The sequence below is a fragment of the Triplophysa rosa genome, linkage group LG5, assembly GCF_024868665.1.
Source record: "Triplophysa rosa linkage group LG5, Trosa_1v2, whole genome shotgun sequence".
In the NCBI taxonomy this organism is placed as follows: domain Eukaryota; kingdom Metazoa; phylum Chordata; class Actinopteri; order Cypriniformes; family Nemacheilidae; genus Triplophysa; species Triplophysa rosa.
The window spans coordinates 22,572,613-22,586,031 of NC_079894.1; the positions used below are offsets into that span (position 1 = coordinate 22,572,613).

The 13,419-nt window shown below is 42.7% G+C and overlaps 1 protein-coding gene across 1 annotated transcript in view; it reads left to right on the forward strand.

Moving 5' to 3' along the window:
* Positions 1 to 13,419, forward strand: part of LOC130554486 (ephrin type-B receptor 1-B) — a 231,238-nt gene that overhangs the window by 189,102 nt on the left and 28,717 nt on the right. The window contains exons 7-9 of the mRNA XM_057334187.1: positions 146 to 308; positions 7,047 to 7,155; positions 8,276 to 8,340. Coding sequence (XP_057190170.1) covers positions 146 to 308; positions 7,047 to 7,155; positions 8,276 to 8,340 — 337 coding nt within the window. The remainder of the gene's footprint in view (positions 1 to 145; positions 309 to 7,046; positions 7,156 to 8,275; positions 8,341 to 13,419) is intronic.

A 13,419-nucleotide genomic window follows, 5' to 3' on the forward strand; every position in this document is an offset into this window, starting at 1 on the left:
CCATTGAATGGTTGGGTGAAAGAGAAAAAGAGAAGTCTCGATTTGCTCTTTGTTAATCTTATTGTTCTCTAGTAGATATATCTGAGATTTATTTGTATATATTAATATTAAAGAAGTGAAAACTAACCGTGTTGTCTCTCTTCAGGACTTATCAGAGGTGAACTCGACGCAGGTGAGGAGTCAGACAAACACGGCTCATGTGGATGGACTGCGCTCAGGCACCGTGTACGTCGTGCAGGTTCGCGCCAGGACAGTCGCCGGGTTTGGCAAATACAGCAACAAAATGTGTTTCCAAACCCTCACAGATGGTATGAACCTTCACGCCAACACCCGTGTGTGCGTGTGTGTGCAGTGGCACTCTCTGCATCTGGCTGATTTCATTCTTTTAGCCCCTGTTGTGAACCGACTCATTTAGATTTGTGTCCATGAAATCTTTTATTCTCCATATTCATAGTTTGTGTGTCCATCACTGTGTGCTGTGGGATGGTCATGTGTGTGTTTGTCCAGGTTTTCACTGTTTTCCATCCAAACTGCTTCTAAATGATTTTCATGGAGTCCATGTTTTGCTATGATTAGTGGATGATGTAATTAATAATTATTCGCATCTTGGGGGTCAGTGCAGTGTGGGTGGGTGGATGATTCTCCCCCTCAGTGTCTGTCTCTCTGTCCATCCATCCATTTATCTAGATGTAGGTGTTTAAATTCTCTGTTTTACCCACAATTCCCCATTTTCATATTTCTTCCTTTCATTTTTTTCTGTCCTTTGCTTCCTCATATTTTTTCTTTTAGTTTTTCTGTATTTATTCAGAATTTATTTATCAGTAGTTATTCTCTCTCTCTCTCTCTCTCTCTCTCTCTAATATAACCTCTGTCCCTCTCATGGGTTTGATTAATGGTGCTGTATCTGTAGTCTAGCATGTCCTGTCTGATGACTATGCCAGGGACACACATACACACTGGATGCCAGGCAGACTGGACTCTACAAGACATCCGCCAGGCAGCTGGCCCATTGCTCACACACACACACACACGCACGCACGCACACACGCACGCACGCACGCACGCACGCACACACTTTATCTGTCCAGTTCACCCACACATTTTTTGGGGCTTCATTTTTTACACCAAGCCCTCCTTGTCTCTGCTGTCACACTGGTGTAAATATAACTGAACTGCACAGCTAATGTGGGACATGCTTACATCAACACTGCAGATCTGACGTGTCAACACATGTTAGGTGATGTGATGCATGTTCTTACTTGACTGTTGTATACAGATGCACATTAATACATCAAGCATGCAAAGCACACAAACATGCATATGTTCTTGCAGTATTCCTTTAGCTCAATTGGTGGAGCGTGTTGTTCCAATGTAAATGTTGTCGGTTTGATTCCCAGGGAACACGTATACTGATAATAATGTATCGCTTGAATGCCCTTTAAGTCCCTTTGGATAAATGCATAAATGTAAATGCATACCTTCTTACATGCATGCATGTGTGCAACAAGCACATAATGCCTCTGAAATACAGCAAACACACAAGTCAATCATATTTGTACAAACACAAATGCTTTTAGATAAGGGCCGAACACACTGAAGACAAGCAGTCACTGATGAAGACAAACAGCCTTCTCGTGTGTGTGTGTGTGTGGACATCCGTGCCGTCATACCCGCTAAAGCAATTAGTGGCTGCGTTCACCGTGTGCCAGCTGATGGGCACATCCACTGGCATTCTGCCATGACATGACATTCGTTAAGACAATTACCACCAATCATCAGGGAAAGAAGTTCGTCTCACGCACACTCACACCTTCACCTCCTCTCTCCGAGCACAACACATACACACTCCCGGGAGTCTCTCTCTTGTTATGACAGCCAGGTGTAATGACGAAGAAATTATTGCGTTAAATGAGGTGTGTTTTAGCCGAGTACACACAGAGACTGCCTTACTGTTGGCTGTTACAGATTTAGCCAGCCTATTCAGATCGACCAGCACGTTTTATGATTGCTAAAATCTTGTATTTTACAATACACACACTATCAGGCATGTCAGGTACGTGGGCACATAACATGTTCAACCTCATTTAAGAGGAACGTCTTTTTTCCTTGGTGTCATGTATGCCGAATATAGAAATCCTGATGGAAAAACAAAGAGAGACAGGGTTGGTGATCTTACCTGGTCTCCCTAGTCTGGTTTTACTTTTGGACCTTACTTACTGGACCTTCTTGGGAAGGTTCTTAGCGTAGACTAGCTAACCATCTAAGGGTGATTGTCCTTTTCACTTTTTATTACAAATTGAATTTGTTTGTTATATATATATATATATATAACATTATAATATATTACATTATATATAACTGTCATGATACACAAGGTAAGTCGACTCAATTGCAGGGAAAGAATGAAAGCGTTTATTTAGACACACACCAAAACCACAGAGCGTTAGGCTACGAAATACTTTTTAGTCCAAGAGAGACGGCCAATGAGAAAATCACTCAGTTCGTAACAGCCTCAGAGAATCCTTAGGCGCAAACGTAAGCAACAGTTCGTAGATGTCTCAGGAATTCCAGTGAGGCACGAGCTGCGCCGCAGAGATGGTTGACCACCACAGGAGAGGCGTAAGGACTGGTGAAACTCTTGGGACGAGAGAGTAGGTGCCCAGCCGAAGGATGGCTCAGGACCTCTGAAGAGGCTCCGCCTGAGGGCAAACGTCTGCGGATAGGTGAGGTGTCAGCGGGTGGAGAGTGTAGCAAGCCGGGACGCCAACAGGAACTGGAAAAAGTAGAAAGATCAAACAGGACCAAACAACTGGAAAAAAACACGAACAAGAATAAAGCTAAGACACTGAGTAATACTAGATTCTTACGAAGACTACCTAACAAGACAAGGATGCATAAAGCACAAGAAAACAAAAGCCGCTATGGCAGAGATTACTGATCAGAGAGTTTACACTGAAACGGTCCGACACAAGACAGGAGAACAAGAGGGACTAAATAGGAAAACCTAACAAGCCACAGGTGGCGGGGGAATTAGAGAAAGCGATGATAATGATGGTCGGAAACATCTACAGGTGAACAGGGTGAAGAGGTGATGAGAAACCGGTGAGGGAAAAGCCTAACAGGGAGACACGAAGGTGGGGCAAATAACGTAGACACAAAACAAACAGACATAGTGACAGGAAGAGAACCCACGTGACTGGGATCACAACAGTACCCTCCCCCCCACCGGCGCCCACCGGGCACTAGGGAGGGGGCTCACCTCATCTCCGGTGGAAGTCCACGATCAACGACCTATCCAAGATGTCGCGAGACGGCACCCAACACCTCTCCTCTGTACCATAACCTTCCCAGTCCACTAAGTACTGAAAATCCCTGCCACGGCGGCGTACATCCACCAATCTTCTGACGGTGTACGCAGGAGAACCGTCCATCAAGCGAGGGGGAGGGGGAGTGGGACGGCTACTGGCAGGGTTGAGAGGGGAAGTGACAGCAGACTTAACCCTGGAAACATGGAAAACAGGGTGAATTCGACCAAGATTGGGGGGAAGTTTGAGCCGAACAGCCACCGGATTCACCACCTTAGTGATGCGGTATGGCCCAATGAACCTGGGTGCTAGTTTACGAGAAGGCACCCTGAGAGGCAGGTCATTGGTGGAGAGCCATACTTGTTGACCACACACGTAGGCTGGGGGAGAGGACCGGTGCCGATCGGCCACTGCCTTGGTCCTTTCTGAGGTTCGGGCCAAAACTTCTCTGGCTCTCGTCCAGGTGCGACGGCAACGCCGGACGAATGCCAGAGCTGAAGGAACCGCAGCATCGAGTTCCTGCGAGGGAAACAAGGGAGGTTGATAACCTAGCGAACATTCGAATGGGGACATACCTGACGAAGAGACGGGTGAAGAGTTGTGGGCGTACTCGACCCACGAGAGCTGTTGGCTCCAGGAGCTGGGATTGTGGGACGTCAGACAGTGAAGTCTCCTTTCGAGATCCTGGTTGGCTCGCTCGCACTGCCCATTGGACTGGGGGTGAAAACCTGAAGACAGACTCACGGAGGCCCCGATCTGTCTGCAGAACTCTTTCCAGAACCGGGAGGTGAACTGAGGACCCCTATCGGACACGACGTCAACTGGGAGACCGTGGAGACGGAAGACGTGGTCCACCAACAGTTGAGACATCTCCCGGGCGGAGGGAAGTTTGGGCAAGGGAACAAAATCGACCGCCTTGGAGAAGCGATCCACCACCGTGAGGACGACGGTGTTACCACCCGACGGAGGAAGGCCAGTAACAAAGTCCATAGCAATGTGTGACCAAGGGCGGGAGGGGATGGGAAGAGGATGAAGTAGACCAGCCGGTGGGCGGTGGGACGGCTTACATTGAGCACATACTGGGCAAGCCAACACGAACTGTCTGACGTCGGCGGCGAAGGCAGGCCACCAAAACCTTTGCCGAACGGAAGCCAAGGTTCCCCGAACCCCTGGATGGCCCGTTAACCTGGACGAATGACACCACTGAAGGACGTCAGGACGCAGCGCAGCCGGCACGAACAGCCTGCCCGTCGGACACTCCTCCGGCACTTGCACCTCTCGACCGGCCTCTACCACTCGTCGCTCGAGCTCCCAGGTAATGGCCCCGACCACCATTCTCTTGGGAAGGATGGCATCGGCCGAAGGTTCCTCCCCAGGAGTCTCAAACATGCGAGAGAGCGCATCGGGTTTTACATTCTTCGACCCAGGCCGGTACGAGATGGTGAAGTTGAACCGACCAAAGAAGAGTGCCCAGCGAGCCTGCCGCGAGCTCAACCTCTTGGCTGAACGGACATACTCCAGATTCTTATGATCCGTCCAGACCAAGAAGGGCTGCGCTGATCCCTCCAACCAGTGACGCCACTCTCCCAAGGCCAGACGAACCGCCAGCAACTCTCGATTACCGATATCGTAGTTCCGTTCAGCAGGACTGAGACGATGAGAGTAAAATGCACAAGGGTGCACCTTACCATCACCGCCGGAGCGCTGAGATAAGACCGCGCCTATCCCGACATCGGAAGCATCGACCTCAACAATAAATTGCCGTTCAGGATCTGGAAGACAAAGCACAGGTGCAGAGACAAAACGGGATTTAAGATTATCAAAGGCTACCTGCGCTTGAGGATTCCATCTGAACGGGACCTTGATGGAGGTCAATGCTGTGAGCGGCGCAGCCACCTGGCCGAAGCCCCGGATAAATCGCCGGTAGAAATTGGCGAAACCCAGGAACCGCTGTAAGGCCTTACGAGAGTCGGGAGTGGACCATTCGGCGACGGCCTTAATCTTAGCAGGGTCTGGTTCAATACCCCTAGGAGAAATGATGTGGCCAAGGAACGAAACAGTATCGGCATGGAATTCGCACTTCTCCGCCTTAACAAAGAGTTGATTTTCGAGTAGTCGCTGGAGAACCTCCCGAACGTTTCGAGTGTGTTCCTGGAGAGATGGGGAAAAAATAAGAATGTCGTCCAGATACACAAAGACAAAGCGATTAAGCATGTCACCCAAAACATCATTAATAAGGCCCTGGAAGACAGCAGGAGCATTGGTCAAACCAAAAGGGAGTACCAAATACTCGTAATGTCCCGAAGGTGTATTGAATGCCGTCTTCCCTTCGCGAATGCGGACCAGGTGATAGGCGTTACGAAGGTCTAGTTTAGTAAAGACCCGAGCTCCCTGTAACAGTTCAAAGGCAGAAGACATGAGAGGTAAGGGGTACTTATTCTTGACCGTAATCTCATTCAAACCTCGATAATTCACCGACACAAAACAAACAGACATAGTGACAGGAAGAGAACCCACGTGACTGGGATCACAACATATAACATTATAAAATGATGTTTAACTTGTGTTTCTTACACACACCACAAAGGTAACACAAAGGCATATAAAGCCACAGCAACATGAAGCTAATTACTGTAATTAATGAGTTCATTTAGATAAAGATTAATTAAAAATTAACTCATTAAAAATGAATTAATTAACATTTAAACGCATGCTTTTCTCAAATACTCAAAATATAAGCAAATCACATGAAAGTGGCAGCTGTGAAGGACATTTGAAGATAATCTAGGCTTTACAGATGGAAGGTCAAAACACCACTGAGATGTTTTAGTGGTAAAGTCTAGTTGGAGAATACTGTTTTCTTTTTCTTCCTTGTGGAGGTGGAACAGCTCCTAACAAATGTTATTATAATGTGTGTGTATGCGTGCAATAATTGCAATTCATGACTATTTTACAACGTGGCTAATTTGTATGAATTGGTACGATCCCATTCACACATTTAAGTATGATCTTTTAAGTATGACATGCATTCAAATGTGATGGTTTTATTATTGCTTTTTCTAATAATCGTACGTTTTTGTACAAACTCATCCGAATAGGCCACCTTGAAAAATAGGTTCTCGTGAGACGAGGCGGGGTTGAGCCAGAGCCATTGGGAGTGAACATTTCCGTCATGTGATTCATGGAGCCTTCAGATAGTTCCAGAAAGTTAGGATTATTCTTTTAATTCTTTATTTCTTTCATTTTTTATTCATTAAACGACTTATGTTTTTAATCGCGTTGAAAGTTCATCTTAATCGGTCTGTTTCGCTGCAGCGCCATGCTGTGCTAGTAACATCCGGGAACTGTTGAGAGGCCGCCATTAACTTGGATTTTTTTCTGTTGGTCAGACTGGGAGGTCATCTTAAAGACCAGGAAACCAGCATAGACTTTTCTATCAGCAGTGTTTCTCTCGTTTCTCCTTGATTAACTTAAAGCACAAACCTGACCATTTTCTGCATCTATATTCATCTTTTGTTTTTCCACAAGACTTCATTTTGCAGCCGCTCTTTCTCATTCATTGTCCCTTGAGCTTTTCAGGCAGTCTGTGAAAGGCGCTTCTTCTTCCTGAATAGGTCCTCTTCATGTGTTTACATTCTTTCATCATGTTTCATCTCTATAGGCAGTGGCCATTTCAGTGTTTCTGTAGCCTAATGCATCCTCTCTCTCTCTCTCTCTCTCTCTCTCTCTCTCTCCGTCTAGACGACTATAAATCAGAGCTGAGGGAACAGTTGCCGTTGATTGCGGGCTCCGCCGCGGCTGGAGTGGTCTTCATTGTGTCTCTGGTGGCCATATCCATAGTCTGTAGCAGGTGAGATTGCGTTTATGGAAGCAGATGTATGGCTGCTGGTGCATGATCCTCATTCACTTTAGGAAAGACAGCCGGTTGTGTTGTCTTTTAGAACGTTCTAAATGTGTTTCTGAATGGATTATTACAAAAAGCATTCAACTGTTGTGTAACTCAGGCCTGCCTCAAATGATTTGATGGCAGCTGCAAATATTTATCGATACTTTAGACCATGACAGTAATCCAGTCAGAAACGCAGAATAATCAGATGTTCAAATATAGAAATTTTCAAATGTTTTTAGCTCAGAGCACTTGCCAGGAGCCCAAACAGTATTTGGAAACACTTCAAAAGCCACAGTTGATAAATGTGTGAATGTCACTGCGATACTGTAGATAACAAAATGTATAAAACATATAAATATATAAAACAACATGTTCTCACATTTAATTTCTTTTTTAGATTCTTTCAGTTTCTACTTGTCAAGTGTTAGTGTAGCTTTTTGTGACACCTGTCACATCACATACCGTAAATTCATTTAAATGACCACGAGAATTGTTGGTTAAATAAAAGTTGCATCATAGTTTTCAGATGTCTCTTGGTCTGATATGTTGTTATCTATAATGCAATTCAAGTCTGTAGCTTAGGTATCTAAATGTGATTTGGGACTTTGTTTGTGTCACATATTTACATTTTAGGAGTATTCTGGGATGTGCAGTTATGTGCACTGCCTTTATGATGTAATCCTCACATGAAGGCCAATCACAAGCTCTTAAAAGAATGTAAATATCTCATGCCAATAAACTGGGTTTTAGTCTTCTACTGTATGTGGGCTACTGATGTGGATGGGCGAAGTGATGCAATTCTTGTAAATTGCCAGCAATTCTATCTTTGTATGCAAAATTGTAATTACAAAGGAATACCTGAAGCCACCATACATAACTAAAAATATCACTGAAGACACCAATCTGTCCCAAAAGCTCATGACTAAAACAAACCTACATACACAAGAAAATAAAAATAAAAACATTCAAAACCTTTCACTGTAAATGAAATATAGTTATTCAGATTCATGCTTTATTTAATGTTGTTAAGAAACTCCATATGTAATAATAATTTCGTTTTTTAACACTCTCTTTTCTGTAGAAAACGGGCGTACAATAAGGAGGCAATATACAGCGACAAGCTACAGCACTACAGCACTGGCAGAGGTGAGTAAGCCATGAGACTCCGCCCCCTTCCTCCAGGGCAAACCTATCCTGAAAGGACTTTGAATTAGGGCAAACCAGAATGAGAGGGATGTGAGGTACAGGAAGTGCCGGGGGATGCTGTGTAGCACTGGAGAGGAAGGAAGGGTTGACTTCAGGCCCGAGCATTTTGTTGATGCTAAAACTACAGCGGATTTTCCTTCCAGTCAACTTTCGATAGCCCTGAAAAAAGCTTCAGGCTCATTAGAAAGCGAGAAGTCTCTCTCTTTCCTCTCTCTTAACCTCTCAGAGGATTTGGTGGGCGATCTGCGAAAATTGAATTAATGTAAGTGCAGACGACAAGGTAAACAAATGACAGACAGAATCGAACATGAAACAAACAATTTTCAAAGAGGAAAGTGAACATGAGAAAAAAACACACGAGTATGAAAACATGATATTGGTGTCCTGAGGAATATTTGGGTAATTACTATATTGAAATGTATCCGTTCTTGAATGTCTGTGCATATGACGTAAAACAAAGCTAAGGGCCCTCAACTATGAATATAATTGAACGAAATGTCACAGGACTTCCCAACACTGCCCAACATTTTCCCACCAAGGAAATTAAAAATAACAAGCGCTAGACAGGGATGTGCTGGTTTTAGTATTACATGATGCAAAACCACTGAAGTCAGTTTGACCCTCATGACACAATCCCAGATGGACTCATCCACCTTCCCAGAGCGCACACACACACTGTTAAATGTAAATGGATGGTAATTTGTGTCAGCATTCGTTCTCTAAGTGCTCCAGATGTTGCTGGTGACTGGTCTCCACTGATTCACTACCAGATAGTTTATTCATGGTGTGACCTTCCGGCTCTGGCTTTCGGACCAGTGCGCTCCGGTTCAGACTTAGTTCACCTGGTTCAAGTTTGACGTCTGTCTGTGAATGCTAATGTATCGTGTGAATTTCAGAGGACAGCTAGTCTGCAATTCCAGACTGAATCATTGCGGTGAGACAAGACTTTGAGCATGTGAAATTCGTTTGGACGGTGCTGCGAAAATGGGCGGGAACGATTCTTCCATCTTTTACATTTCTGTACGGAGAGGTCACGCTGTGACGTTTTTGATCTTCTATTGGTCTCACGCACTCAAGTGACGCAAATTCGCAGGTCAGAGTTCACCAAACTTAAACTTTGCTACGCATCGAAATGCGAAATATCTTCGGACGGGTTTGCGTTTCTGATCTGACGCATTCGCATGCGAAAGTTTATGGAACGAAAAAGTCAAGATTGACCGCGGATTTAAGGGCTCGGCATAGTCCAGGCGAATTGCGCTTTCGTCTGCAACGCGACATTCAAAAGCATTCATGCTGCTCAAATGTTATCGTTTTTTTTTATGTAGCCCTTATCTGACCTCACCTCAGCTAAATAAAATGACGCGTTATTTCCCACAGACCGGGTGGCGCTACATAACACCCACCTATTACGTAATGGCCATGGACCAATGGTGGCTCGAGGGTGTTTACCGGCCAACACAAACTTTCCCGGAGAGTTCTGTTTGGTTTGCTGCGGCGAACTAGTGAAACGAATTGTCGTTTGAACCAGATTTTGTTCGAAATCAGGTCACAGACGGTCATTTTTCGATTTCGAATGTAGTATGCTGAGCCCTTTAGTCTTGTCACCTGTACAGATGAGAATCATGTGACAAATGAACACATTTGCATTTATGCATTTGCAGATGCTATTATACAAAGTGACTTGTAGTGCATTTAAGGTAGGCTTTTTATCAACATGTGCTACCAATTGAGCCACAGAAACCCAGGAAAAGATCTGTTATTCTATTATTCTTTAGTTCATTTTTTTGCAAATGTTTTAAGCCAATTTTATTATTTAATGAGTATCTAAAATGCTTGCTTGCTTGAAACTTTTCTAGTTTTATGATTCATTACATGCTCTTCAGTTTTTGCCAAATCACAGCTCTTTCTGTGCCTTTATTTTGCTGATTTAAAACCACTGTTGTCGAGCTAGTCACTCAGCTGGAATCTGGAAAGAATTGAAACACGTCTCTCTTGCTCTCTGTAATGAGCACCCTAAGGATCTAAAAGACCTAAATTACTGTGAAGGAAAAAACGAACACTGGACATAAAATGGAAATACGTTTTTGTGTAAAATATCGATTTAAAAGCTAAGTGTCGAAAGTCAGTCACATGGTAGTACATGAAGCATGGCTATTAAAGGGATAGGTCACTCAAAAACGAAAATTCTTTCATCATTTACTCACCCTCTTGTCATTTCAAACCTGTATGACTTTCTTTCTTCTGCAAAACACAAAAGAGATATTTTGAAGAAAGTTGGTAACTTCATTTTATTTTTTTTGGTGAACTATCCCTTTAATACCAGTCTCGGCTGATAGATCAGTGAGGTGTGGCTAATCTGATCTAAATAGGCTTACACTGTGTTGAACTCTCACGATAAAAGCACAAACAGGCTGATTTTCTCAAAGCTTCTTAACCCGAGACGGAGTCTTTGATGTATCTGGATCTGGACACGTCAGAGATGGCTTTTCTTTCAAAAGCTCTGAAACTGTGTGATTACTCAGTTCAGACATCTTTGTATGTGTGCAAATCTACATTAACATTTACGCATACGGCTGACACTTTCATCCAAAGCGAATTTCAGTGCATTCAAAGAAACAGTCTGTCTGTCCCATTTATTGTCTCCAGATGAGGCGGCTGGTCGGTTTTTTTTTTGTCAAAATTCTGCTTTACATTTTCCCAAAATAGGATCAAATAGTTCTAGACTAAAGCCCTTATGTACAAGTTAAGGGCCGTTCACATTATAACGATAACGATAACTATAAAAAATAACGTTTTAAAAATCGTTCTTAATTCAGGAGAATAGCGGGGTTCCCACCATAACTATAACGATAAAGATACAGAGAACGATATCGTTGGGATCACTTTCAGAACGATTTTTTTCAAAGCTGACGAACGATAAAAAATACTGTCAGACAGTTTCTGGCAGATAATGTTTGACTATTGGTGATCGCAACGCGACTTTTATGTCAGAATTAAAGACTGTAGTGGTCGTAAAGCGATGTGTTTACGGCGGAAAATTATATATGTAACGCTTATGAGTCAGCAAGCTGGCAAAATATATGCTTTATGTCCCAGACATGAGTGCACAGCCTTCAGTCAGAGCATCCAGCCTTTGCTGTCATATTTTGGAGAAAAGACGTTCGGGAATGAAAACGAAAGCATCAGCAGGTCATCTTCATTCATTTTAGTGACTGAGAACACTGCAGCGCGCAGGCTTAAAATAAACATAATGTTATTATTATCGTCCGCTGGTGTGGACTCAAATTTAGTTATAGTTACAGTTATCTTTATAGTTATCGTTATAATGTGAACGGCGCTTTATTGTTGTCCTGTTTTTATGGTGCAATGACTCCTCAAGGTTCCTGGACGTACCGTTACCGGAGCATGATGCATTATCGTCTGTCTGTCTCTCAATGTTCTCTCCAGGGTTCAGTGGATAGGAAGAGCAGTAGTGTTCAAGAAACTACGAAATATTAACTTATACAGCTGAGAAAAACATTAAGAGACCTTACCAAATTTTCAGCATTGCTAGATGTATTGTGGCCATTCCAGTCAGTGTCTGAGGAATTTCAACAAAATCAAACCTCAGGAGTGATGTAAAGTCATCCAACAGCAATGTGAAAGACTGACAGCATGACAATACACATGAAAACTATGATAAAAATCCAGGTTATCACATTAAAAATAATTAATAAACTTTTTCTAAATTCATGTACAAAATTGTTGTATTGCTTAAAACTAGGTCTGTTAACGTGTTAACGCATGCGATTCATTTTTTTCAGATTAACGCTAAAAAATATTTAACGCAATTAACGCATCATCCGTTTATTTTGTCATCCTTTGTCTAGTGTTACATTATATAATCACGCTCTTATTCATGTAAAGGCCTTTAAACCATTTAAGCGCGATTTGAAACAGTTGCTTTGACGCGTTCAGTGTAGATAGCAGCTTCTAGCTGTGGGATGCGACGCAACGCAACAGAGGTCCAGTCTGGTGTATATAGTCACGAGCTAAAGGCTGCTTCAGTGAATCTCTGTCAGACAGTGCACCAGTATTAAGTTCTCTTTCGTGCTTGAATGAACAAAAACACACAGGATTATTCCAGAAAGCTCGTTTTTTTTTTTTTAGCATTTTCGTAAGCACAGATTTCATCGTGTTAAATAAAATCCTAAATGAATGCAAAGAGTTGTGAGAATGGGAGTGGCGTCAGATCTGCATAGAGCGGCAGCTCTTAAAGGGGCCACGTTCTTAAACCTGCTGCTGTGACTCCTGTCATTAATGTTAATCAAAGAACAACAAAATAGAAGAACTTAATGTGTTTTGTAGCTTTAATTCTGTATTTAATTTAGCATCAAAGACTGTTAAGTGTTTGAGAACTGAATTCAATTTCTGTAGATGTCCTACCTGTTACACATGATAGCTCTCAGAATGTAAAAGGGTAACACTTTATTTTACGGTGCCCTTGTTACGCATGTTACATGTATTTACTATAGTATTTACTATAAATTATGCATAATTACATGTAACTAACCCTGACCCAAACCCTAATCCTAACCCTAACCCTATAGTAAGTACATGTAGTTGCTTTTTATTACTCAGTACTTAAATGTATAATTACACTGTAACACGGGCACTGTAAAATAAAGTGTAACCTGTAAAAGTATATTTAAAAACATGTTGTGTATAATTAATCTTGATTAATCACAGAAAAAATGTGTTTTTAATCAGATTTTTTTTTAATCGATTGACAGCATTACTTAAAAGTGAATCTGAACTTGTTTTCTTTGCAGTATTTGAGGTCTGAAAAGATACAGAGCATCTTTTCTGTTATTTTGACCTGTTTCTCAAGTTTTCATTTTCTGCAAATGAATGCAAATAGAATTTGCCATTGTTTGACATATGGGAGAAATATTGTTAGTAGTTCACGGAATGAAACAAAAAATATTATTTTACCTAAACACATGCAGTATAATAGTAAATTCAGAAAAACTCATTTCA